This window comes from Varroa destructor, unplaced genomic scaffold (genome assembly GCF_002443255.2).
Source record: "Varroa destructor unplaced genomic scaffold, Vdes_3.0 BEIS01000006.1, whole genome shotgun sequence".
NCBI lineage: Eukaryota > Metazoa > Arthropoda > Arachnida > Mesostigmata > Varroidae > Varroa > Varroa destructor.
In genome coordinates this window covers 4,257,963-4,281,502 of record NW_019211459.1, presented here as the reverse complement: position 1 = coordinate 4,281,502, position 23,540 = coordinate 4,257,963, and the positions used below count along the sequence as shown (strand labels likewise).

The window sequence follows — 23,540 nt, the reverse complement described above, 5'->3', positions numbered from 1 at the left end:
TGTCTGGTGAGAATGACGTTTAATCCGGACACAACGATATCGACACACCCAGAAAGTAGTGAGTGGTGTCCTCAATTCAAAGTTCTCAGTGACAATACTCAGGAAAAAAGTGTTCAACAGGATCCTGTCGAGTCATCGGGTTAGAAGCGGGATGGTCGTGTCCCACATGAGGTGACTAGCGTAAGTAATGTGAGTATTGTAACGGAAAACAGTCAAAGAAAAAGACGTAGTATAGGTTTTGTTGACCAGGCGTAATGGCTTCTGGCAAGCGGTCGTATATAAAGCAGTGTGGATAACGATGTGGCGCAAGTACAGTAGCTCCTTTTTGTTATTGTTGTAGTGGCGGTGGAAATAGAAGAGTAGTGGGTGTCATAGATGGCTGGCTTCTGCGGAAGTGCGGGCGGAAGATGTGCGTCGATCCGTTTCACTGGTGCTAGGCAACCAGAGGAATGGGAAGATGCCATAATAGTTGTCTATGAGGAGTGCTGGAGGCTAGAATCCAAGGAATCAGCAGTGGTTTGAGCGTTGCGCGGGTTAAGTAAAGACAATGAAACGAAGACTACTATGGGTACGCTATGCGTGATGGCCGTATGTCATTGCGAAATCGGTGAAGTGCTACTCATTGTTATGTACATATAAGGCGAACGGCGATTCTATTCAATGATTCGAGTTGGCGGAACGAAAACATGGCGGACCACAGTAATATCAAACCCAGCGTATTCAAAAGTGCAGGTGAGTGTAAACAACAATGTTGTCAATTTGTTACATTTCACAATTGGGTAAAGTTTTGCTGTTATAATGGCATAAAATTAACATCGTTCATTGGTAGTCATGTCAGCGTTAGTCACGGTGTAGGTAGGCTGGACGTTTGTTCAGGTAAATACGAAACCAAGGATACCTAATATAGTAGGTTTATAGCAGTGTAAGTGCTTGCATAAGATCTGAACTAGTAGATATTAATACAATATGTCCAAATACACTTGTACCGCCAAATGGGCGAAGAATGAGGAGGAACCATTAAGCCATTACCATCCGGTCTATTGAATAATCAATAGTCTGGTTAAATGTCCTTTGGTTTACTATCGTCCTCCTCTCCGGGTGCCCCATGTGTCCCGATATGCTGCTCGAACGTGAAAACGGCATGCGTTTTTACAGGTTGAGTCCGGGCAATAAAGTGCACCTTCAATTTAATTGGGTGACGACGATTGCTTTAGTCGGCGCTAGTACTTGGACTAAGGCTACAAATTGGCGCAGAAAAGCTGGAACTCGATTGACTAGCTCTTTGGTTATTTGTCAATTAGGCGGTATGAGATTGTTGTACTATACAGGACGAATTTTTCTTATCATTTCCTATTAACATATGCATTGCGCTTTGTCTTTGATGGAGTGGCAATATCTACATGTTGCATTAGTAACATACGAAATCCACTAGTAAGAGCAAACGCAGGCAGGAACAGTCATGTATTTTATAGGTATATTTCATAGCGTTTTTCATGGAAGGCCTTGTTTTCTTACAGAGTCTTGTACAGATTATGATAGGACACGTACTACCTGCATATCAAGTTAATATTAGCTGGATTCTTTTCTTCTATATCTATGATCCCTTCCTCTCTTCCTCTTGCTACAAATCCTTTAGCATAAATAAAGATGTATTATTCGAACCAACAGACGAAAAATAATCCTAATCAAATGTTTAGCAAGGCCCATTGACACTTTGTTTCATATTTTTTGTGGCTACCAGATGCGATTTTAGGTAAGGAAGTTAACTTGAAATCATCGAAGTTTTTATTTCATTCGTCTTATATACGGCATATCTTTAGCGATGAGAAAACTTTTCATTCATTGGCGATAATGTGTCAAGTATGACATATTTCTTTGGGATTGTCCAAGAACTGTGGGATTACTTACCAATAAATACACAGAATGTACGTAATAACCGAATAGTTCATGCATAACTTCGAAATGCGTTCTTAGACATTTACTGACAGGTTTAGAAGAAAGTCTACTCAGCCCCCTGCCGCCTTTTAACTGCGCTTTTGCTGTGCTCATGGTCTACCGACGTCCCGCGGTGGCCTATGTCTGAGTGTGAAACACGTAGCGCTTGTTTCAACTAAATGTCATCTACTTGCTAGGCTGAACAATGAAAAAGACGAATAAGCAAGAAGTTCTGGAAGCCAACTAGAACAATTATTAAATCAATAAAAAGATCATATGACCATATTCACATCGTTCGGTGCCTGTATATATTCATCCATCAGCCTTCATGATGATTTTTCTTTTGCTCGTAATCGGCCGTCGGAGCCCAAAAAAAATCACACATTTTTAGAAAACGACCCTTGATCAATTATCTATACCTTATGATCCCAAGGTTTCATTTTAGTCATGTAAAAATCAGACAGACGTAGTATAGTCACCTGAGAAATTAACAAAATTGTTCTTACCTTTGATGTTCTTTAGTATCGTTCCCAAAACGACTTCACGTGTGATTCGTCACAACTGTTGCGTGACCTGAACGCACCACGTATTCTACCCACTAGTCCACCCCTCAAAACTTACAAAGGCATTTTCTCAACTGTACAATATGTGCCGTGCATATACTGTATTGTATGCTACCATAATAAATGTATCTTTTTCGATTTAAATGCTTTCAGAATACGAAAAATATGGAGCAGACGTACTCTCACGTCGACTCCAGGAACCATTTGCTACTCGTTTAGGAGAAGCTGGACGCTATTCCTACTGTGCCCTTGTCGCACTGGGGCTCCAGCGGCTTTTTCCGGCCGATTTTGATGAACCCTTTCGATTAGCTACCCTTGAAAACTTCGGCTCGCATCTTAACATGCCCGAACAGGTTTGTACAACCTGAAACAGGACGTGTAGAAAAGCCAATAAAAATAAGTTGTCTTCCAGTCCATGTGATCATTATTACATAAATATGATAATCATACGATAATTGCGATGTCATGTTCCAGAGTATGCCCGTAATGTACGCGTTGCTTAGTGGAGAAGCGGGCTGCAAGCTTGAACCGTATGTAAATATCCTTCGAGATGAGCCCGTCCTTCAAAATGGATTTATGCGACTTCTCCAGGATCTCGTTGTATTTGCTGTACATAGAGGTGCGAACAATGCGTGAAGATACATGACCTTACATGAGAGCTGCATAGTACATTCGTAGGAGACCTATTGCGCAATCATGTTTTATATATATACCTATACCTGTACACAATACATAATACACTTATTACGATCATGGAATCAAAACTATAATTCGGTTACCTTTAGAACTTCAATCGTATTTCTATATGCGTCATGTTTTCGACCAAATAATCTATCTTTTATTTCTATCGACTCTATTCTACTAAATTTCATCGTTACGTAAACGTCAACAATATTAATTTTCATACATTTTTTTCTGCTTTGCCAGTTAGAAATAATCACGTTCATATTAGCAACGAACACATATAGTAGTTTCAATCCACACATAACTCGCATTAATTATATCTAACCGTCTCGTATTCGGGCGCAATTCCTTTTTGTCTCTTGCACGCGATCAGGACTGATGACAGGTAATTAATCATGAAAACGTGCCTTCAGAGTGAATGCAATCAACTTGTGTGCTTAACGCATTCATAAACAGTTTATTGATAACATCTCTTGTTGTGTTTACGCGCTTACTTGTCATAAGACCAAAGTTTTCCATATAAGCATTATAGTACTTATTAGAAGTTTGCTGATTTAGACTGTATACAATATTTTGAAAGCGAAGGGGAAACATTGACGATTATAATTACTATTTATTAAGCATCGAATAGCTCACGCAGGTATTACTACAAAGCCTTACTTAACCATATAAATGCCATAAGTGAACATTGTTATTGTTAATACAATTTTTTAGTAATGGTCAGCAGTAATTGCCTCAAATAGCCAGGTGAAGTTAAATTACTAATGAGTTTATTAAAAAAAAAAGCTAGTCATTTAGTTTTTAATTACTACATTGCATCTTGTTTGTACGTGTTATTAGGTGTATACGATGCACGAATGCGTGTATTCGTTCTGTACACAGCGCAACAGTTACAGGTGTCTCCAGCACTGCTTGAAATGTATGAGAATTCTGTTGTGCAATTTCTATCTCGAGATGGTGTACAGCATTCAGAGTTAGTATTTACTCGAACAAAAACATCGTGTTTTGTACCAATCTAATATCTGGCTTATGTTTACTCTAAAGACAGAAAAAGCTATCATTTGGAAGATGGAGGTCTTTTTAGCCTTGATTTCTATGATTTTAGTACAGCAGCATCTCTATTGGAAATAAATATTATATGGTAGTCGGACTTTTAGCACATCTACCTGTGTATATACTATATGAATCTTAACGACGACGTCAAGCATTATGCTGACATAATAAACGTTACCGATGAGCTTGTCCATGGCTCGTCGAGTCGCATCAGCAGTAGCGTCAGGCGCGCAAAGCTCGTATAACTACGCATAGTTTTCTGTGCATTATTTGCAGTTCGGAACGGCGGGAAATAGCTAAACGGGAACGGAATAAAAAGATTAGGCGATACCTAATGATCGGTATAGCAACTGTTGGAGGAGGAGCGGTTCTTGGGTTGACTGGTGGTCTTGCGGCACCACTTGTTGCTGCGGGAGCCGGCGCTGTTATAGGTATGTACCCATCAGATCGCTAATAAAGTCACTCGAATAAAGATAATATCTTGAAATTTAATGTGAACTAGTCGAGTGCATATACTGGAGTTCAGAAGTGCACATATGCTCTTCTGCTGACGGGGTCCTGGCTGTTTTAATGCGAAGCTTATCTCAATCATAGATATGTCATAGCATAGGTCGTCGTTCGTAAATAGGTTTCTGTAATATAATGATCATGTATGGAGTAACAGGCAGTTAATCACAGCGTTATAGCATATCGTCTCTAAATCTGCAGGTGGAGCTGGTGCAGCAGCTCTAGGCTCAACTGCCGGTATCGCATTGATTTCATCTGTAATGGGTCTTGCTGGCGCAGGCCTTACGGGGTACAAAATGAAGAAGAGAGTTGGTGAAATCGAAGAATTTGCGTTCGACGAACTGAGTACAGGCCATGAGCTCCATGTTACGATCGGCGTGTCAGGTTGGCTTACTGATGACAAGCCAGGTCAGCATTTGCCCTCTTCCTTCTAGCTACTACTAATAGAACTGTTAGCAAACATACATTGTGTGATAGGTAAAGAAAACTTATCAGTTTCTGCAATATTTCAGAAGCGATTCTTCATCCCTGGCGGACAATGTCAAACTCCCGCGAGCAGTATGTACTTCGATATGAAACCGGGTAAGAGATCGTGTTAGACAAAACAAACAGTAATACGTTTGCCCCTATAGATTCTCTGTCACTGCTTCATTTTACAGTCTTACAAAATCGAATTAACTGTTCTCCATGCAGGTACCTGGTGGAGTTAGGTCGTGCAATGGACTATCTGTTTTCGTTTGCCGTGTCTATGGCTGCCCAGGAGGCGCTTAAGTACACCGTCTTATCAGGCTTAATCGCTGCTGTCGCTTGGCCTGCAACGCTTATTATGGTACGGATGCGCAAGTAACTTGTCCCAGAACGAAGCATAAACAGTAGTGTTGTTTATTCGGTTCATCTACTTTGTGAAGTTATAACACTATATAGCGATTAGGGCTATTTGAAGAGAGGATGAAATAGCATTTAATTGTTGTACATATTTTTTACGTTCTCACTATTATACCTAAATTATGATCTATGATAAAAGTATGCGTACTTTACGGCGGCTTTCGAAGGTGGCTGGAGCAATTGATAATCCATGGAGTGTTTGTCAGCGTCGTTCGGCTCAGGTCGGTCGTCATTTGGCCGAAGTTTTGCTTCAGAGACAACACGGCCGTCGACCCGTCACGCTGATTGGTTTTTCATTAGGCGCGCGTGTCATTTACTATTGTCTTAAGGTATATACACATATATTTTCTTATCTATTGGAGAACCGTCGTTTGAAGTTAATAGGCAACTTAACCCTGCAACACGGCTGTAATTCGTTGTATAGAATACTCTTTCGCAAATAATTTATTAGATTCTTTATCTGTACGTATCATTAACCACGGTCTAATGAAATCGCAAGCACTTATATCATGTATTATCTATCTAATGTCATTAGGAGCTCTCAGCCCGAGAAAACTGCGAAGGCATAATCGAAAACGCTGTTCTTTTGGGAGCGCCAGTACCAGCCCATCCTGAGGATTGGGCCCCATTCAGTCGAGTTGTTGCAGGAAATATCGTAAACGGATATTGCAGGTAATGTTTTTCATCCATTTAAATTTACAACAAAAAGAATGCTGATTATCCTTTGATTACGGATTATAGAACAATTGTAGCAATAGATAAGAACGTTTACTGCTTTAGTTTTAGTACCGTGCGGGTGGTACTCCAAACCCGAAAGTGTCCAACTGTTGGATGTAGTATTTATTTGTCGACTACAGCGCTACTAAGGCCTTCATTTGACACGATTTATTAATCTATACTGTCAACACTTCATGTAAATGTTAAACTTATATGTCACGCACATTATGTAATGGCCATTCATAGAGGCGACTGGTTGCTGAGATTCGTCTACCGCACGTCCAGTGCGACGAGGAAAATTGCGGGTCTTCAGCCAGTCGCATGGAGAGACAGACGGATACACAATTTTGACCTCTCAAGCGTGGTAGGTCTTTCTGAAATCTGTTCTCACTTTAACGAGCTGCTTTTTTTCCAAGTTAGAATTGCGGAATTGGATTGTGGATTGTTTTATTTGAAAACATAGTTAATTATAAAGAATGGGTCAATAATTAGGTATATTTCAAAAGCAAATAACATAATGCCGTCAAAAAGTATACGTATCCACCATAAGTTGCTACTTATGTGTATTTCAGGTAAATGGCCACACAGACTACTACCACAAGATGGACGATATCCTTCGAACAATTGGCATAGGGACACTTCGCTCAAATCATGGGGATTTACTGATGGCTAGTGGAATGAAAAAATCTATCACCTTTGAGCCTGACGGGTCGGTCTCAAATAATTAAATTCTTTGAAATAACCTATTTTCTTTTTTGATTTTTGATCTCTTGTGTTACCCACTGCATGCGAGTAAGACAAAAAAATTGACAAAGCTGGTCACTAGATCTAAATTTTTTTCTTGGATTTTGGCAGCCAAGTCCTTATAAAAGGACCAGCGAAAAACTAGATAGCACACATCTCGTTAATTAAACTTTTAACATGTTTATTGCTTTTTTTAGGGAGAAAGGAATTGAAGAAAAACGGCTTCTAAAGGAACAAGCAACCACAGTCGAGGCGGTAGATAATCTAATGAGGCCAAGTATGCTTCGGAAAACGCGATCCGACTCCTGCTTGGTAAGATATCATGTCTAGCCACAAGTACGGTACTGATTTAGGTATTAGGACAGTATGTCTGTATAGCAGGCTGTTACTGCAATAGTGAAATGGTTAGTTGCAGTTGTTTGGTTGATTTCCTTGGGAGATCCGGTGGGGTGGGGTGGGGTGGGACATCAGGCGGCAGGAAAGCATTACGGCAAATGCTGCACGATCGGCCAGCGTTTCACTTACTTTTGTTTCGCTTGTAGTTGGAAAGTGACCATTCACGGCTCCAAGCCTGCGATGGTCATTCCGAAGTTTGCGGAAAGGGTCCTTTTGGGGCATTCAGCAATTTAGGCTGCCTGCGAAGCGTCGCTTCAGGTTGTTCATTAAGCTCCGGAGGCCCGTCAGAGTTTTCTCTGTTCCGAACATGCCCCACTGCCCTATCAGGTCTGTCTCGATCGACATCAGGCGTTTCTGACCTTTCGCATACACATCATCAGCACTTATCGTCGAGTTTCTCTGGCCTCGCTAATGTTATATCCAGGTATGACCCCGCATTGATCTTTTGCAAGCGATTTTTTGCAAGCCTTGACAATATTGATGGTTAAATTTTGAAGCTTGACAAACATTCTATACATCCGTAACGAAAAATTCACGCATACTGAATTTCAGTGATCTAATAGTTTCGTGTTTATTGATGTCTGGTCGGAATCCAGGTTGTCTCTGCGACAGCGGATATCATCAGGATCTATGCAACAATCATCTGCATTTTCCGAGAGTCTCTCAACGACAGGCAATAACTCCACGTTGTCATTGTACGATACAACGTTTGACTTCTCTGGGGGCAGTTTTAGGCTCACGGTTGGAGACGGCGAAGCCGTTGAAAGTCAAACGCAAGCCGATGATCGTTCACAAATTACAGTAAAAGAAGAACCCTCCATAACCACTGTTACAGAACTTAACAAATAAAGTTGCTGCAACAACAGTTAACACCTGTGACGCTTAATAAACCTTTATAAGACGCCCAATTATAGGGTGGCAAGACGACAACCATAATTGATGACATAACCTCTAGAGGAACGAAGGAATATCTAGAAATCAAATGCGGTCATATAGACTACCACAGATGGCGAGATTAACGTATTTTAGAGCAACATTTTATTTTAAGTATTTCAAGCGTGGGCGACTTTAGAAACGACACGTAAGAAAGATGTATACGACAAAGAAGTAAACGCGCTTACGCTACATTAGGCCAGAAAGATAATATCAAGCCGTTCTCGAGTATCAGCTTGTACACTTGCCGCCTAATTTACGAATTCGATTCGTTGGCTATCGGCAGTGTCTTTATTGATTCAGGAAATGTCGAAAACCGAAATGGCTAGCTGTATAGTAGCCGCCAAACAGCCTCATAAAACAGACGTACAAACAAATGTTAAGCCAGTTGCATTGAATATTATCATGAATAGATCTTATAATGCCTATGTGTATGTGTGTGTGTGTATGATTACCCCCGAGAGGCACGTAAAGCGATCATTTGCGAAATCTAGGTTATTGATTCGATACTGTTGATTGTTCGAGCGTGGTGGAATCGGTACTGTACGCAGATTTCGGAAAAATTGCGGGAATTCAGTGAGACTAGTTAGACTGCCCAAGAACGTCATAATTAATCGAATGTGAGTAGAGAATGAGGAACACGACCATCAACAAAATACCTCGTAACTGTTGTCGATGGTGATTTATTTATACGTATATTGAAAGCAAAAGAAATCGGTGATCAAGTCTAGGCAAGCAGTACTCTAGAATAATTAGAATTACACAAGGAAAAAGAAGGCTATATGAAGCTTGCTAAAAATAAGCGAACGAATGATATTGCTGTTGTCCTTATACAAATGTTCTTCCGCTAACGAAATATTGTTTTAAGAATCACGGTAATACTGATCGAACCGAGTGAACTAAATCCTGTTAGAAGTTTAAAAATTAAACTATTTAAAAGACACGAGTTTTAAGACATTAGGGTCGATCCAACTAATTTATCTCATTTTCTATTTCGTATACAAAGTTCGTAGATGACGATGTTCCATATCAGGTATGTAGATCTATAACAATATTTAACGCTCTGATGTAATAACTTGGAACTGAGGATAACGCAGTTAGATTTCTATCCGTGTAGAAAAGGCGTATTTATGGATGATTCAATGCGCACCTACAAGCGAGGAGTTTAATCGAAACAACGGATGAACTATGAGTAATCTTATAGTTCATTTATCATTCTTCTAATTTGTAGCTAGGTGGATAGAATACTTCATTTTTGTTGTCAATCGAGGAAAAATGTGTATTGGACAGTATATTAACAAGAACTACCCACCGATAACAGACATCAGTATACATATGTACATCATATACACAAAGTAACCCTTATAACAACCAATATTTGTTTATCGTTGAAATTTTTCATGTTAGTTGTTGTTCTTGTCGATTTGTTGAGGTCGAAGAGAAAGATAACGTAGTTGTGATATAGATGCGAAGGATACAATCATAACCGCCCAAAAGATGCACATTTAGAAGACAGGTTAAGTGGTAAGCAACAATATATATGTTTATTAACGAATCAACTGCGATAAATGATAGACTGATTTGCAACGTTTTGTCAATTATTGACGACAAAAGCGTTCAAATAAAGTGATAATGCATTTTTTGAATAGCATTATTCATTGATTCCTGAGAAGTGTTTGGCCGTTGCCTAGAAGTGGTACGTTTGTATTTACTTCTAATACAAATAGCAGAAATAGTATAGAAATACCTAAAAAAGAATATATATAGAATTGAAAAGAGCAGATCTATTTAGTCATTTGTTTTAGAGCAACCAAGACTTTATTTCTGTGTTCGTTTTGCGTCAACGGGACTAGGGCCCAGAACGAGCTAACAAGAAGCATACTTAAGGGGCATTGCAGCCAGTGAAACTAAATACTTCACAAATTTAAGTTTCCAGATAAAAAAAAATTAATTCTAAACAGAAGCGTACCAGTTATCGTTGGAATAATCATGCAAATTGGAATATATAAAGGTGAACTGGGAGAATTAAGCCACGTACTGGTATGCCGCGGACTCTGCTCTCTAAGATAGGGAAACCTTATACACTCAAAACTCTAAGTGTCCCAACGATCCTAACGATACATATAACACTTTAGTTAATTAAAAAAATCCAGTAATAAGTACAGAAAGTTGTAAGAGTCTAGCAATGTTGCATGGCTGTAGTAATTTTGCCTTGCAAAATATGTAAAAACTTGTTTGTGGGAATACCTGAAATTATAACTCGTGTGTACTCACGACTTAACTACATTCGTTGGACAAATACCCCCAGCATGACGAAAAACTGTATAGCACCGTGAGTTAATATTTTTTTGGAGTTGACACATTGTAATGGGCGTAATAAGGACACAAAGTGATTGTTATGAGAACTTGATCAGACAAACGTACGAACATTCGCAGACACGTAAAAAAGATCGGTATGAAATCAAGCAAAAAGTTATTTTGGGTCTTAAACGACGTTTAACATAAAGCCGGATTGCACGAATATATACAATCGATCGTATATTTAATCAATATATCCAAGCGAGTATTCTAGGACACCATAGTTTATCAAACCACTGAGATTGTGATCGACAACTAACGTGAGCGATATATTTAAGTAAAGCATATTATTTACACATGCATGAATATTACGTATGTATACAGCATATCAACAGTTATCGATAACGGTGCATCCTGTAGAACGAATGGCGCACAGTAAAAAAACCAGGCATGTAACCGAATTTGTGAAACAGCGTCCTAGCTGAAAGTGTCCCTATGACACTATTATAATAAGGCACTCTTAAGCGGCACACCCGATTTAAGGAGTTTGAGTATTCGATCTACTTAGTCATCTTTCTCTATCCGTTTACGTGAGGGATCAGCTGAAACATAATAATAATGAATAATCAGCTAGATCATTATGGGGGAGTATGGGATTGAAAAACCGGTGTAGTATCTGACTGTAATATAGGTGGACCCCAGTCGCATCGACGCTGACCATCGCTTGGATTTACTCGAACAGGCCTTATTAGAAGGAAGTGCAACCGACAGGTTCATTGTTGAGACATAGCCTAAGTAGTAGAAAAAAATCCAAGCGTATTCCGCAACCTAATTATCCAGTCAGCAGAATTAGCGAAAATAAAATCTGGCTCGGGAGGAGCGTCTGATGAATCGCAGGCCAGACAATAGGGTTGACACTTCCAATCGTTTTCCTAAGAGAAAATACGGTGTAGCTCTTAAAGTCTTTGTGGCGACCTGCAAAAAAGTAAGATATTATGTAATCGAAGAAAACAAACGTGAAATATATTAGGTTTGTAGGTTAGTCAATGCGTTGCCCATAGCTCAATCACTGTTAGGCTTACATTGCGATGAAATAAACTTGAAAGGGCCTGCATACAGAAAGCAAACACCAACGAAATAAAAAACCGTTTTCGTTTTTTAGACCTGATATACATAATATAAATGGATGTTATATGTATAGTGTACGATCATATTCACAAGTACTCGCATGATATCGACATACAAGCGTTTTACTGTGTAGAGGATAATACGACTTATATTGTACTGACAAGTCAACGAAACCGTATGTCACGGACCCACTCTGGTGTAATGTCGAGATAGACAAAAGAAAAATGGTTTTTAATAAGAATACCTATTTGATGCCAAAACTTTTCGTTACCATATAGTGTCTACACGTGACCAAACCTCAAAGGAGCAGCATATACAGTATAAATAGATATTCATACTGAAGATACAATCAAATATACACAGCTGAAACTATCTGACCAATGTCTTCACTTAAATAACGCTCACCTCGCCATTTCATACAAAGTAAATAAGGTGTTGTGGTGGTAGCATCCGATTCTTGTATTCACATGATGATGTTTCGAGGTTGGAGCCTTTCCAGTTTAGCAAAATTCAGATTCCGATTTAAAAGATCGCACGTTCCAACATTGATCCTACGCCAATTTTAGCAGCTAAAATATTTTTAATTGAAGGTAACTTATAGCTATTGTTTTGTCAATGATGTACTATTTCTACTTAGGGCCTCAGAAAATACCTACAACAGATCTATGTTCTTCTAAAGACTTTTTGTTTTCTTTTATCATTTTTAGATAGGTCTCTTTATGCGTGAAACTTCAAAAACATGAAAAAAATACGGAAGAAGGTTTTTTTTTTAATAAACCTTGTTGAGCAACCATATTTATACACGCCATTTAGACTTTTTTCCGATCTCTTGCTAATCACACTTAAGTGTAAAGAAAAATTATAGTAAAGAAGGCTTATGTCAATCGACCCGAGTATCAGATGTGCTGGTGGTCGTTCTTTTATTCAGTGTACTGATGTAGACATATCAAGTGCCAGAGACGTCCACTGTCCGTATATCTGCAGCAAAAGTCCAACCCACGCTTCGAAAAATATTCTTGCGTTGCGGAGCCCAAACTTTACCACTTTGGTCTCTAAAATCGATTATCGAAAAAATTGCTAATGTAATTGCACTCAGCATATTACCAAGGCCAACTAATAATACGAGCACTTGTTTGCACGAAAGGCTCCCACATATGTACAATTTTTAACAGTACAAGATCATGATCTACTTGATGTTACGGAGTGTCGAAACATTGTTCAAATAACATGAATGTCTTTAGTGCACTCCGTTAAAAAATCTGCAACCATTTATTAACGTATCGGACAAAGGAAAAAACAGAGCTTATTTCATGTACTGATAAATAAATACCCGTTGGGCTTATCAAACCGTAAGCGATGTTGACCTTGATGACTTGACAGGTGTCCTCGGTTTAGCTTCCAGCTGCACTTGCTGTATATTTACAGATGGGTAGATTACAACTCAAATACCTTCTCCAACTCATCTAGGGCTTTGTGCGCCCTCCGTAATATGCGCATCTTCTTATTTTTGCGTTTAATCAGTGTTTGATATGGCTGAAAGAGACTACGAAGCTGTGACTTACTTAACGACTTATCTTCTTTGACCAGCTGTAGAAATACCCCACCTGCGCTCCTGCGCCGCGACCCGTCTCTCGTCATCAATCCACCTGACTCTTCTAGGGTTTCCGTCATCTGAAGCAAGCGTCGGCAATGTTCAATTCCTAGAAGAACTACGACATGAGCTAGAAGGACAATATTAGATTCCTTTAGGCGTTCGGCAAGCTCTTTGGTAAAGCGCACCTGTTCAGGGTCTGCTTGCTCTAGTATCTTAGAGCGTTCAATGCGAGCCAACTCGATATCGACCTCAAGGTTCGCTTCCGGTTCGCGGCGCCGCTTACCAAGGCGAGCCCAAACCCCTACATTATCTTTACGTAATCGCCGTAGCGCATCACTCTCCTCTAGTTCCGGTAGCTCTGGATCAGGCCGAGAATCGTTAAACTTTGCTTTAAAGTTGTACGTTTCGATACCGCGCGTTTTTTCTGCTTGCGACACTTCCGCAACAGTTAACTGATCGATCAATGAACTGGCAGCACAATCTTCAGCCATTTGACGCCACACGTGGCTTTCGATGGGCCTACTCGATTTGCTACAGATCTCGTTTTTCCTGCTTTGTAAGTTGACTTGCTCGACATTATCAGCCTTGTCATCAAAATCACTATCAAAAATTTCCCCTTCCGAGGGGCTGTCTTGCTCGCACGTTGTAGGCGAATGCTTATTATAGACGCACTCATTGTTGTTCATGGCTATTCCAACCATAGGGGAAGCACTCTCTCATTACAACTTAACCTGAACACGAGCGATAAACTTGTTTGTTCTAGAAATGTAATAGAAACAACATTTTCGGTGAAATGTTAAACCGAAATCGGATTGAGGACAATATGGACTGCTCGTCACGCAGCAGACAATACAAGTCCTTTAAAGTATATGGTAGTACGATACCGTCGGAGTCTAGGATAAAATCATATACACACGAACAGTAATTTGACGACTTCTAACGGCGACTAACTCCATCTAACTAGAGAAATAGCAAATGCTACAGGTCACACACGGGGACATAGTGGTGATTTCTTAAGAAAGATGAGGTTTGCCGCGTTCGATTTCGTACAACAAGTTTTCAACCGCGCCAATAGGAGCGTCTGCTCGAATACAGATATTTAAGCTATGCTAGACATCACAAATAATAACACATTCATATGGGAACGTGTCATTTGCTTAAATCAGTAGAAAAAGTATGTTTAGGGGGTTGGTTTTAAAAATTAATAATGCTATAAGTGTTGTGTAAAATAGGTCTGTAGAACGTTAATTGGGTTTTCGATAGGAGCCGGTTTATCTGAATTTCGAATTTGGCGGCGCGTATTTATTACTAGCGCTAAACACAGGTCTTTATTCACATGGACTAATCTACAGTCATTTCGTTCCTGAAGTTTGGCAACAGCTGACTGATGAATGAACACATCGAGCAACGACCGCTTCGATTTCATTACTAAATTGAAGCTCTGGATGGCCAAAGAGACCAAGAACGCAGTCATACTCTGAACGCGATTTAGGTAGGCATTGCTTTGCTATGATACGCTATGACCGTAATAAGTTCTTATGGTAGCTTAAATAATGGATAAACCTCTACTGTTTCTTTTACTTTTTGACAAAGAACTAATTGCAGAATGCCTAAAGATAAATCTGTACTGCTTCTTGTATGGAGGACCTACTGTAAAATGGTTTATTGGTTACTCACTAAAAGTCTTAGGCAGAAATATTTGCCGGAGAAGTATTATTCCTGGTAGGTAAGCATATGCTTACATAATATATGTTAACATTGTCAGCTGATTAGGATTCCTTGTTTCTACTAACAGCTAGCTGCAATTTGCGATAACTGTATACGGTACGCGGTCGGGGCTTCGACTACAGCTGATAATGCTGTTTACGACTGGACCATTTGCTCCCTTTATCCGCTCTCTTTTCGAAATTGCGAAGATGATCTGTGCCCCATTTTCCCAAAAAAATACAAATTTTTGCATATTTTATTAGAGCGCTTGTTGCTCGTACTTGCCTACCGATAGCATCGCATCGTGGCACTTCTGTGACAGTACTACTGCACTACACTGTCGGTCAACTTTGGGTTTCGAAGGTTAGAGTAGATGCAGTACTCCCCTGCTGCTCCGCTTATGCGACAGTGTTCAACGTGCCCGCCGCTTCCCTGGGCCCGACTGCTGCTGTTGCTGGCCATGATGCTGGGTCGACTGGTTTGTATTGGCCGTGTTCTGGCGCCGAATTTCCGGTACCAGAAAAATGTGGCGAGAATTGCGCGCATGAACTGTCCGAATTTCTATTTTGCTGCCTGCAGTTAACCTGTAAAATAAAAGCTCGCCAAACAACTTATTGCAGCGACCTAACTGCCGTGAGCAGACGATATTTTGCTGCGTGCCCGCTATATGAAAGAGAGGAGGTGAGGTTAGGAATAGTACGCGCCCGTCATTTCTCCCGCTTAACTGCTCAACCTGCGTAGATGAATCGCACTGCCAACGGACGCCGCTGCATAAGCTACAGCACCTACTGGGTTACTACTGCTGAACACTCTTTTCTTTCTTGCTACCACTGCGACCACCCGTTGGTTGTTATTGTTTTTCCTGCGACTTCCTCCCCTGCGGCCACCAACAAGTTGTGAGGGCATCGTCGTGCTGTGGTTGTGTGGGTGTTTGTGCGCCCGAAACGACTGCCGTCGCTCGCAGCACTTCTCCTGCGAACAGATGTGGTTTCGTCGTGCTGTGTGCTATTCCATTACGACGATTTTCTTTCGCCAGCAATAGAAGCGTCAAGTTCGACTAGCAGCCTCTCAACAATTTGTTGAGTGAGATTCCGACCATGGTAGTAGTGGGGTGTCTGCTGTGCGGCCCGCCCCAATCAAACCGATGTTGTTAGATGATAGTCGTCGCCTAGTTGGTGCCTATGGCCTCTGTTACAGTGATGACGCTGCAGCTTCGGGTCGTGTTCGCACTGTGTAGCTGGTGTATAAGCGACTTAGTTATCCGTACGATTGAGGTTTGCTCAAGCTCTTGCCATAACAACTAACTGTTTCTTCTATAATTAGAACTCGTACGGGCTTCGCGGCTGCTGTTGTGAATGCGTCGAACTACAGTAAGTTCCTGCAGAAGCTCATAGTTCGAAATAGCCAGGACACTGTTATTGTTCTTATTGTTAGCGGTGGCGTTCTTCCTGCTGGCCTTTTGTCCTGCAACTGATGAAAGTGGACACGGAAATGTTGCCTATTGTTAATATCATATCAATATAAATTCCGGCTAGCGCAGGCAAGTAGAAAGATAAATGAGCACATCAGTAAAATCAGCAGTAAAGTCATAATTTAAGATCATTTAAGCTGGGGATTTTGCCTTTTGTTGATAATGCTGTAGCTACATCTTCTGTTCGGCCCAATATTACGAATTACCATAGGTGCTCATAGCTAACGCTGGCAGTCATCACGAGCTTTCGTCTAGAGGTCACAAATGCAGAAACAAAGAGAAGAATGAAATAAGCCCACAGCCAGAAAAACATGAAAGGGAATTTACTAGCTAACAACATACTGAATAGCACAGAACGTCTACCGGGAGGAACCCCGGAAGATTTTAATAATGGACGTTGTGCTCGGCTGGACGAGGAACAATCAACCAGCCGACAAGTTCAGTGATTAGGACGAGAAGCAAAAAAGTCAGCAGATCAAGTGAAGAAGTGTTTATTGTTTGAAGTATTTTTGCTTAGTCTCACCTGGTTTCTACTCGAATCATACAAAGCCGGGTGCCAATCAGCAGTTAACGTGACTCTTTACCGAACTGGCTGTGAGTACGTTCGCCAAATGTTACACAAGTCACGGCGAAACGCGTGGGAACCAGTAAAGGACTGTTCTGTTATCCGGGTGAGACGTAGAAATCGATGAAAACACAGCAAAAGTGCTTAATCTGCGCTGCCGTCAAGAAGATATTATTATAGATAAGGCTCTATGCTTAAGGTAAAAGCTTATCGTATTAATTGTTTTGGATGGTCAGCTTCTGATGGTTGATTATAATAGGATTGACTTTTGCTAACTGTGTAAGGTGTATAAACGTACGCAGAGCAAGGAAATTCGTGTGTATTTGCTTTTCTCATTACTACAGTTCCATCATTGGATCATCACAGAGTTCGTTCCTCGTGCATACATATGAAACTCTTGCTCTAGATGGTTGTTAGGGAAAGTTGGTTCTAGCTGACCACTTAAGGGAGACTGGGATGGCCTCAAAAGTTGGCCGTCTCATAAAAGCAGTAACAGTTATCGATTTCGACCTTGGTATCTTCGGTTTTGTTATCGACGCTGCCGATAATAACTTTGTGTCTGTTATCTGGTGTGGCACCTTCAACGTCGTAACAAAAGAGAATAACAGCTGATGACGACCTGCGTGAGCCTATTAGTAACCGGACTGTATGACCGACGTCGTCGGTATCATCATCATCGTCGATGCTTCTGACGATGGACCTCATCCTCCCAGAATAATTCGACTAGTACACGCGTTGTTAACGGAAGGTTACGGCGTGGTGCCTACGTTTTCCCCCCTGTGAGACAGTGTTACAGGTAGGCGAAGTATTCCAGCTGCCTGGACTCGTGGACGTGTTTATATCCATAGTTTATAGCTAATTATAAAGGTTGATTATAAGTATATAGTATTATAACACGCAAGTAGCGCTACCCATGAAAAGGATTGACCGCTAGGTGGCTCCCCATGCCCACTATCTTATGTGCGAATAACTTATGTGCATCTCACGTATACTGTTTTCATTATGCATGTATCCAAACAAGTAAGTAAAACTTATATCTGGCATGGTGGAACACAAGTAGAAAAGACCTGCCATATAACTATAGCAAAAATTAGGTAATACCGTTAAAGAGGCACAAATTATTATTAATGCGACAGGAGATTTAATGAAAATTTCATTTTCAATCCCCTATTTTATACTGTCGAACAAGCGAACCACAAGTGGTTTTTTGATGCAAAGGTGTCCCTCATCGAATCGGCAGGTATTTATTGAGCACTCGACAGTTAATGCCAAATAATAATTGTGAAATATGTGTATGTAGCCCGTTTATCATCGGTTCCCCTAGAATTAACCTCATGTATAGAACGGTGTTTTGAAAAAACAATGTCTGCTGTTTATTCACACTTTGTCTCTAGTTAGAGAGGCGTTTTTCTTCTTTGAAGAAAAAGAATAATCAAGGTCTCATTAAAAACGATAGAAATGGATTTAAATTACTTAGACCATTAACTAGCTTAGGTTCTATTAGGCTTTGCACATTTACGTTGTCTCATTTGCTTTACAATGGACATTGTTGTCTTTGGCGCAATACATTCAATTGCCGCTCAATTTCAACAAGATCAAATTATATGCATAAAGATTGTTTTTAGTTGGCCATAAATTCTACAATGAAATTATGTGTATCCCGTCGTCAGGTTTTCGTACTGTAGCGAGAAGTGACATGCGCGATGACATCTTTCATGGCATTTGCTTCTGTGACTGCAATAGCATGAACTAACCGGTTTATCAGGCTGAAAAATTGTTTATCCCTAAAATTGAGGAACGGCTCGTTTTACTGTTACTAGAGGCGGCACAGAAGTAGCGGCAATGTCCGCAGCAGCGGCTGTGAAATCGTGTCGTTTCAATCAGCCGTTGTAGCTGTCACTGCCGCTTCAGTTCCTGTTGTCTGTTTAAGAAATGTGTGACCCTCATAAGTAACTGGTCATCGTTACAGTTCGTCTGAATCGTACATGTCAGAATACTAATAGTTAGGTATGAGTATTCAAAGAGTCAGTCGCTGACGCAAGGGTTTAGACATAAAGTACAGCACACAATAAAATGCTTCAAGCGAGTGCTACGAGCGTTTCGGTTTTGTTCGACGTGATGAGTCACCGTAGAGAAAGAAGCACCCATTGACTAATGGCTGGTAATAGCAGTCGTAATAGTGGTGCGAATCGTAGCGGCTTTTATTTTCTGCTCTAAGGTCATGTTGGGGAAAGTCAGATCTGCGAGAGACAATATTGTTGCTTCAGTCCTAAAGTAGTTGGGCATAGCAACTTCAAGAGTAGGACGGCGGGAATAAATGCAAGCTAAAGGCAAATTTATGGGCAGACTGGAATGTGATAATTTTTATGCAACATCTAGTCCCGCCCGTTTTGGTTGCTGGCCTAGAAATGGAATCAGAAACATGGCAAGGATATTGAGGAGATCTAATATATGGTGTCCGAGACTTGACTAGTAGTCTCTACTTTAAAAGCTAAGCTTTGCTAGGTGATCTAAAAATGGCTAGTATTTTCTATCAGTGACAATGAGTGATTCAAAAAGAATAATTTGTTTGTAACATAATTCTGAATATAATAGTCGAACAATTGATAACTCATTCTGCACAAAATAAGGTCACGTTGCTTTATACAGATGCTCTTACAGTTGTATATTACGCTCTGGCATTAAGTACTTGCACGCGCGCTAATGGATTCAGACTAGCGACTTCTTCGATTTGGAAACCAGCTTGGTCATTCGGTGCCGGAAATAATGTAATTGGAAAATGTTTTGTCTAAAGTAAGGGACAAGTGAGACGGTCTAGTTCGAGACCGGGCCTCGTTTCGTCCTGAAAGGGGCCAGCTTTCTGAAATAGTGTCCAGCGATGGTACCTAAAATTCGAAACTTTTACTTAACTGACTCAGCTGCTACTGCTACGTCCCTTATAAGGGCTTCAAAAGGCAAAACATTACCTAAATTTGCATTATGCCTTATAAGCATGTAAACTATACATATATATATTGCATTTATATATAAAGCGTGTAGTATGCCTGTTATACGGACAACCTCCTTTTGTAATTTTCAATATTATTCTTATTTGTTACTTGTATTAAAAATCGAGCCTGAAGTGTTCTACGGAGGTATCCGATTTTAGTGTGCTTTTTAAAAATGTAAGACGCAGACAGATAGCTTGGATGTTTTCCTTGTGGAAAGACTGAAATGATTTCGTATTTAAAAAAATATACCCAACTAATCAGCGTTGGGACACGTATTGTTCGTATACGTGGTATGCACTACATACTTTACTAAAAACGGCAATTTTCTCTAGTCTGTGTAGAAAACTCCTGATGCATGTGCTGTGACTTCGTGCCGGTAATAGGTGTGGGACGGTTCAATCGACCTCGACCCAACCGCCGACAGTTAATAATACATATATAATGAATACGAGTTATTCCGAACTAGAGCACAACATAATGGCCGCTGATGCCGGTGGAGTTTGGACCAAATTAGGAGAACACTGTGTATGTGACCAACTGCTCCATATAGTGTTTTTTTGATTTTAAACAAAGGCTGCGTGCAATAGGCATCGTGCAGGCCGTTTCTCACCTATCATACGTATCGACGTTCAGGAAAGCCGACCCAAGATAAACGCCCACTTGAGACATATTCAAATAGTTTAGTATTTCGTTACTAATAAATGGTTTTCATGGAATCGAAATAATGAATGGAAGGCAACAGGTCGTCCTTGTTTCGTAGAAGCTTTCAGTATTATTATTGTTACTGTTATCACTATTCGACGATTAGATGATATTATGTATAAGCAAAAAAAGTTCACCCTATGCCAAATAGATATTATTAAAAAAAAAGGATACAAAAGATACGCAAGTATATTGCTATAAAGGTGTCGAAAACTGAATGACAGCTAGCAATAGTAAACAAGAGTTTGTCTGTTATTGCCGGAAATCCGACAGTCGTTCGAAATATCAACGGAAACAGTTTTAACCAAACATTCAAATTTCGCTGTTCCATAGATCAGTCTTGACTGAGTTAACAGTAGCGGCGGAGAGACAGAATAAACCAGGTACCAAAATTGAGAAGTCTGGGTGCATATGCTAGCTAACTAGGTGTACATGGAGAATACGATACGCTGTGTTTTGCACATACAGATTACATTGTTCTCTTGAGAGTGATACTACAGGCTTTGGCTCGTATTATGAAAGAACCGTATTGCGATGTTAGCTTGCAGCGAGAGCATTTTGTGATTCTACGGGAACACTGTGAAGGAACATGGAGAAGTGCCATTTCAACTGGCTAATCGTCAACCCATACAAACACTGTTCTGCTATATCGAATCATTATACTTGTGACGTATAGCAGAGTCGTGTATTGAATAATGTGATTTTTTAGCTTGCATTGAATTTTCAAATATCTCCATACTGTAGTGATAATTTAAACAAAGGTGATTTCATGACAAATCGACTGCGAAAAAACGCATAGCATGGATACGTAGGCGTTTATATTGTCCGTACTTATCTATATTACTTAAGGATGTTTCACAAATGTCATGGCCAAAAGCAGAAAATGAAAAAAAAAAGTGTAAAAAAAAAGCCTTGTGTTAAATCGGAGATACGATATGTATGCATCGAAATGCAGACGTACCTTTTTTCAAGTGAATATTCAAGTCACACTTTGATTTTATTAGTGATTATTAATACATGTTTCCCAGCACTATTTATTTATCGATTTATTTGCTTTACTCTGTCTGAAGACTATCATTTCGTAATGCGAGCTTCTGTAGAATATAGGAAATTAAGTTGCATTCAGACTTGTGACCATCATCTAAGACAATCGTATATTTATAACTGATTGGGTCGCTGATGTCTCTCAGTTGAATCGGTTTCATTTTTCTGTGTTATAAAGACATCTCCCAGCCGCTCAAGAAGACTCCTGTTGTTTAAAGAGTCAGTTGATGCGGTGCTTATCTGAGGACAATCTCCTTGCACAATTTCCACTATTGTCCCAGCATTTTCCCAGCATTTATTTACATGTGCTACACGTGTAGGTATGAGCGAAAAAGAAAGAAAATAGAGTCCCGACACATTTATGATCCATATAGTCGTATAGTCTTCAACGAATTCTGCCCTAGGCACCATTTAGAAATGATATGATCAAATAATCGATCATTTTTGCGGCTTATAATAGACTCACTCGAGTACAGCACTACCGTATGAGCCCAATTCAAACGGAACTGGTTAAATAAAAAGCTCATTATTAACTGGATTCTTACCTGACAATAATAATATTCTTTGGTCTTGTTGCTCGCAAGTGAGATACGAACAAACAAGTGACCTAGATACGTGAAATACTTTGAAGTAGTTAGTCTGAAGATATGGCTACGAAACTGTTGGCATAGTATATAGATGAACTGATTTAAGCAAGATGAGCTAATTTGGTATTAGCGATCCATATCTTTGGGCGTGTAGGCTTTTCAGTTGAAAAGGAAGCAACACTTTCATGCGTTTTTCTACCAGGAAATAGAGCTGTTCGGAATTTGGACCGAATTGGAGAAAGTGGAATAAAAGCATTAGTAGCTGATAACTGGAAAAAAAGGTGGTATGGCAGAGCGTTAGATTACAGTTTAGTTGGTGCAGGTTTAACTAGGTTGGCTCTTTTTCGATTGAAACGCTAGTGCGATTTAATGGCTAAATACTTGCTCGATGCTTAAGCGACCTATCAGCAGACTAGTGATCTGCTGATCCAGTGACTGTTCTTCCTGTCACTGATATATTTTATCTGGAAGAATATCGATGAGATAGAAGGGATGCTGTGCAGAAAACAAGAACGCCATGTTGCAATCTACCGCTAAGTAGACACATAGATACATAGAAAAACAAATAAAGAAGTAAGTAAATAAAGAAGTTATTTAACGCAATTGAAAAAATATAGACGTATTATGGCTGTAGAATTGACGACAACGGTTTCGCAGAGCTGAGCGTGTCTGTAATCGATGTATCGAAATGAACGGAAATTGTAACAGAGTACCTAGACAGATAGCTTTGCTATTAGATTAGGAGAAAGGGTTCGACGCAGGAGGAATTTGGTAGAGTTGATTTTCAAGGACGCTTGCGGGCAGAGTTATCTTCAATTTAAACCGTTTGATTATGTACAACACTATAGCCCTACCCAAGTTAAAGGTGTCAATATGAAAATGGATAACGTGCTCGAAAGCGCTGAAAATACCATGAACCTGCAACAGAACCTGCGCATCACGACCGGCGTGCTGTCAAGTTGGTACAGTCATATCTAAACATTATATGAAGTTAACAGTTATATATAAATATACATTGTTCATGATTTATGACCATT

General features: G+C 40.0%; 3 protein-coding genes across 12 annotated transcripts in view; 2 read left to right on the top strand and 1 right to left on the bottom strand.

The window, feature by feature from the left end:
- Positions 1–42: 42 nt before the first annotated feature.
- Positions 43–12,217, top strand: LOC111252288 (transmembrane and coiled-coil domain-containing protein 4-like). Of its 5 annotated transcripts, none has more exons than XM_022809879.2 (17): positions 44–189; positions 341–732; positions 2,652–2,851; positions 2,973–3,117; positions 3,556–3,567; positions 4,023–4,155; positions 4,512–4,666; positions 4,944–5,150; positions 5,255–5,324; positions 5,436–5,571; positions 5,795–5,956; positions 6,163–6,299; positions 6,591–6,708; positions 6,917–7,053; positions 7,286–7,400; positions 7,631–7,908; positions 8,081–12,217. In XM_022809879.2, the coding sequence occupies exons 2-17, from the start codon at positions 687–689 to the stop codon at positions 8,331–8,333; spliced, it is 2,304 nt and encodes a 767-aa protein (XP_022665614.1). In that variant the 5' UTR covers positions 44–189; positions 341–686; the 3' UTR covers positions 8,334–12,217. The 5 variants fall into 5 exon arrangements, with proteins under 5 accessions (XP_022665618.1, XP_022665614.1, XP_022665616.1 ...); XM_022809881.2 differs by having other exon boundaries at positions 45–180; XM_022809883.2 differs by lacking the exon at positions 2,652–2,851 and having other exon boundaries at positions 43–189.
- LOC111252291 (uncharacterized) lies at positions 10,213–14,524 on the bottom strand. Its single transcript, XM_086992606.1, has 2 exons — positions 13,448–14,524; positions 10,213–11,690 (listed from the first exon to the last, which is right to left on the bottom strand). Exons 1-2 carry the CDS (start codon positions 14,136–14,138, stop codon positions 11,548–11,550), a joined length of 834 nt encoding a protein of 277 aa, XP_086848732.1. The 5' UTR covers positions 14,139–14,524; the 3' UTR covers positions 10,213–11,547.
- A 268-nt stretch (positions 14,525–14,792) lies between these two features.
- mib2 (E3 ubiquitin-protein ligase mind bomb 2) overlaps positions 14,793–23,540 on the top strand; it is a 24,951-nt gene continuing 16,203 nt past the window's right edge. The window contains exons 1-2 of one of the 6 annotated variants that reach the window (XM_086992595.1): positions 15,843–16,514; positions 17,779–17,976. The gene's annotated coding sequence lies outside the window, so the exon portion shown is untranslated. Of the gene's footprint in view, positions 14,930–15,842; positions 17,977–23,540 lie in introns of those variants that run through there. The other 5 variants (XM_086992594.1, XM_022811230.2, XM_022811232.2 and 2 more) reach the window with 5 other exon arrangements.

What these genes read in the sequence shown, in the direction of transcription:
- LOC111252288 (XM_022809879.2), top strand. Translation starts at nt 687, where the DNA reads ATGGCGGACCACAGTAATATCAAACCCAGCGTATTCAAAAGTGCAG. An exon ending in TCATTTACTATTGTCTTAAG is followed by an intron (nt 5,957 to 6,162) that starts GTATATACACAT and finishes TAATGTCATTAG; the next exon opens with GAGCTCTCAGCCCGAGAAAA. An exon ending in ATCGTAAACGGATATTGCAG is followed by an intron (nt 6,300 to 6,590) that starts GTAATGTTTTTC and finishes GGCCATTCATAG; the next exon opens with AGGCGACTGGTTGCTGAGAT.
- LOC111252291 (XM_086992606.1), bottom strand. Translation starts at nt 14,138, where the DNA reads ATGGTTGGAATAGCCATGAACAACAATGAGTGCGTCTATAATAAGCAT. An exon ending in GTCGCGGCGCAGGAGCGCAG is followed by an intron (nt 11,691 to 13,447) that starts GTGGGGTATTTC and finishes ACTTTTTTGCAG; the next exon opens with GTCGCCACAAAGACTTTAAG.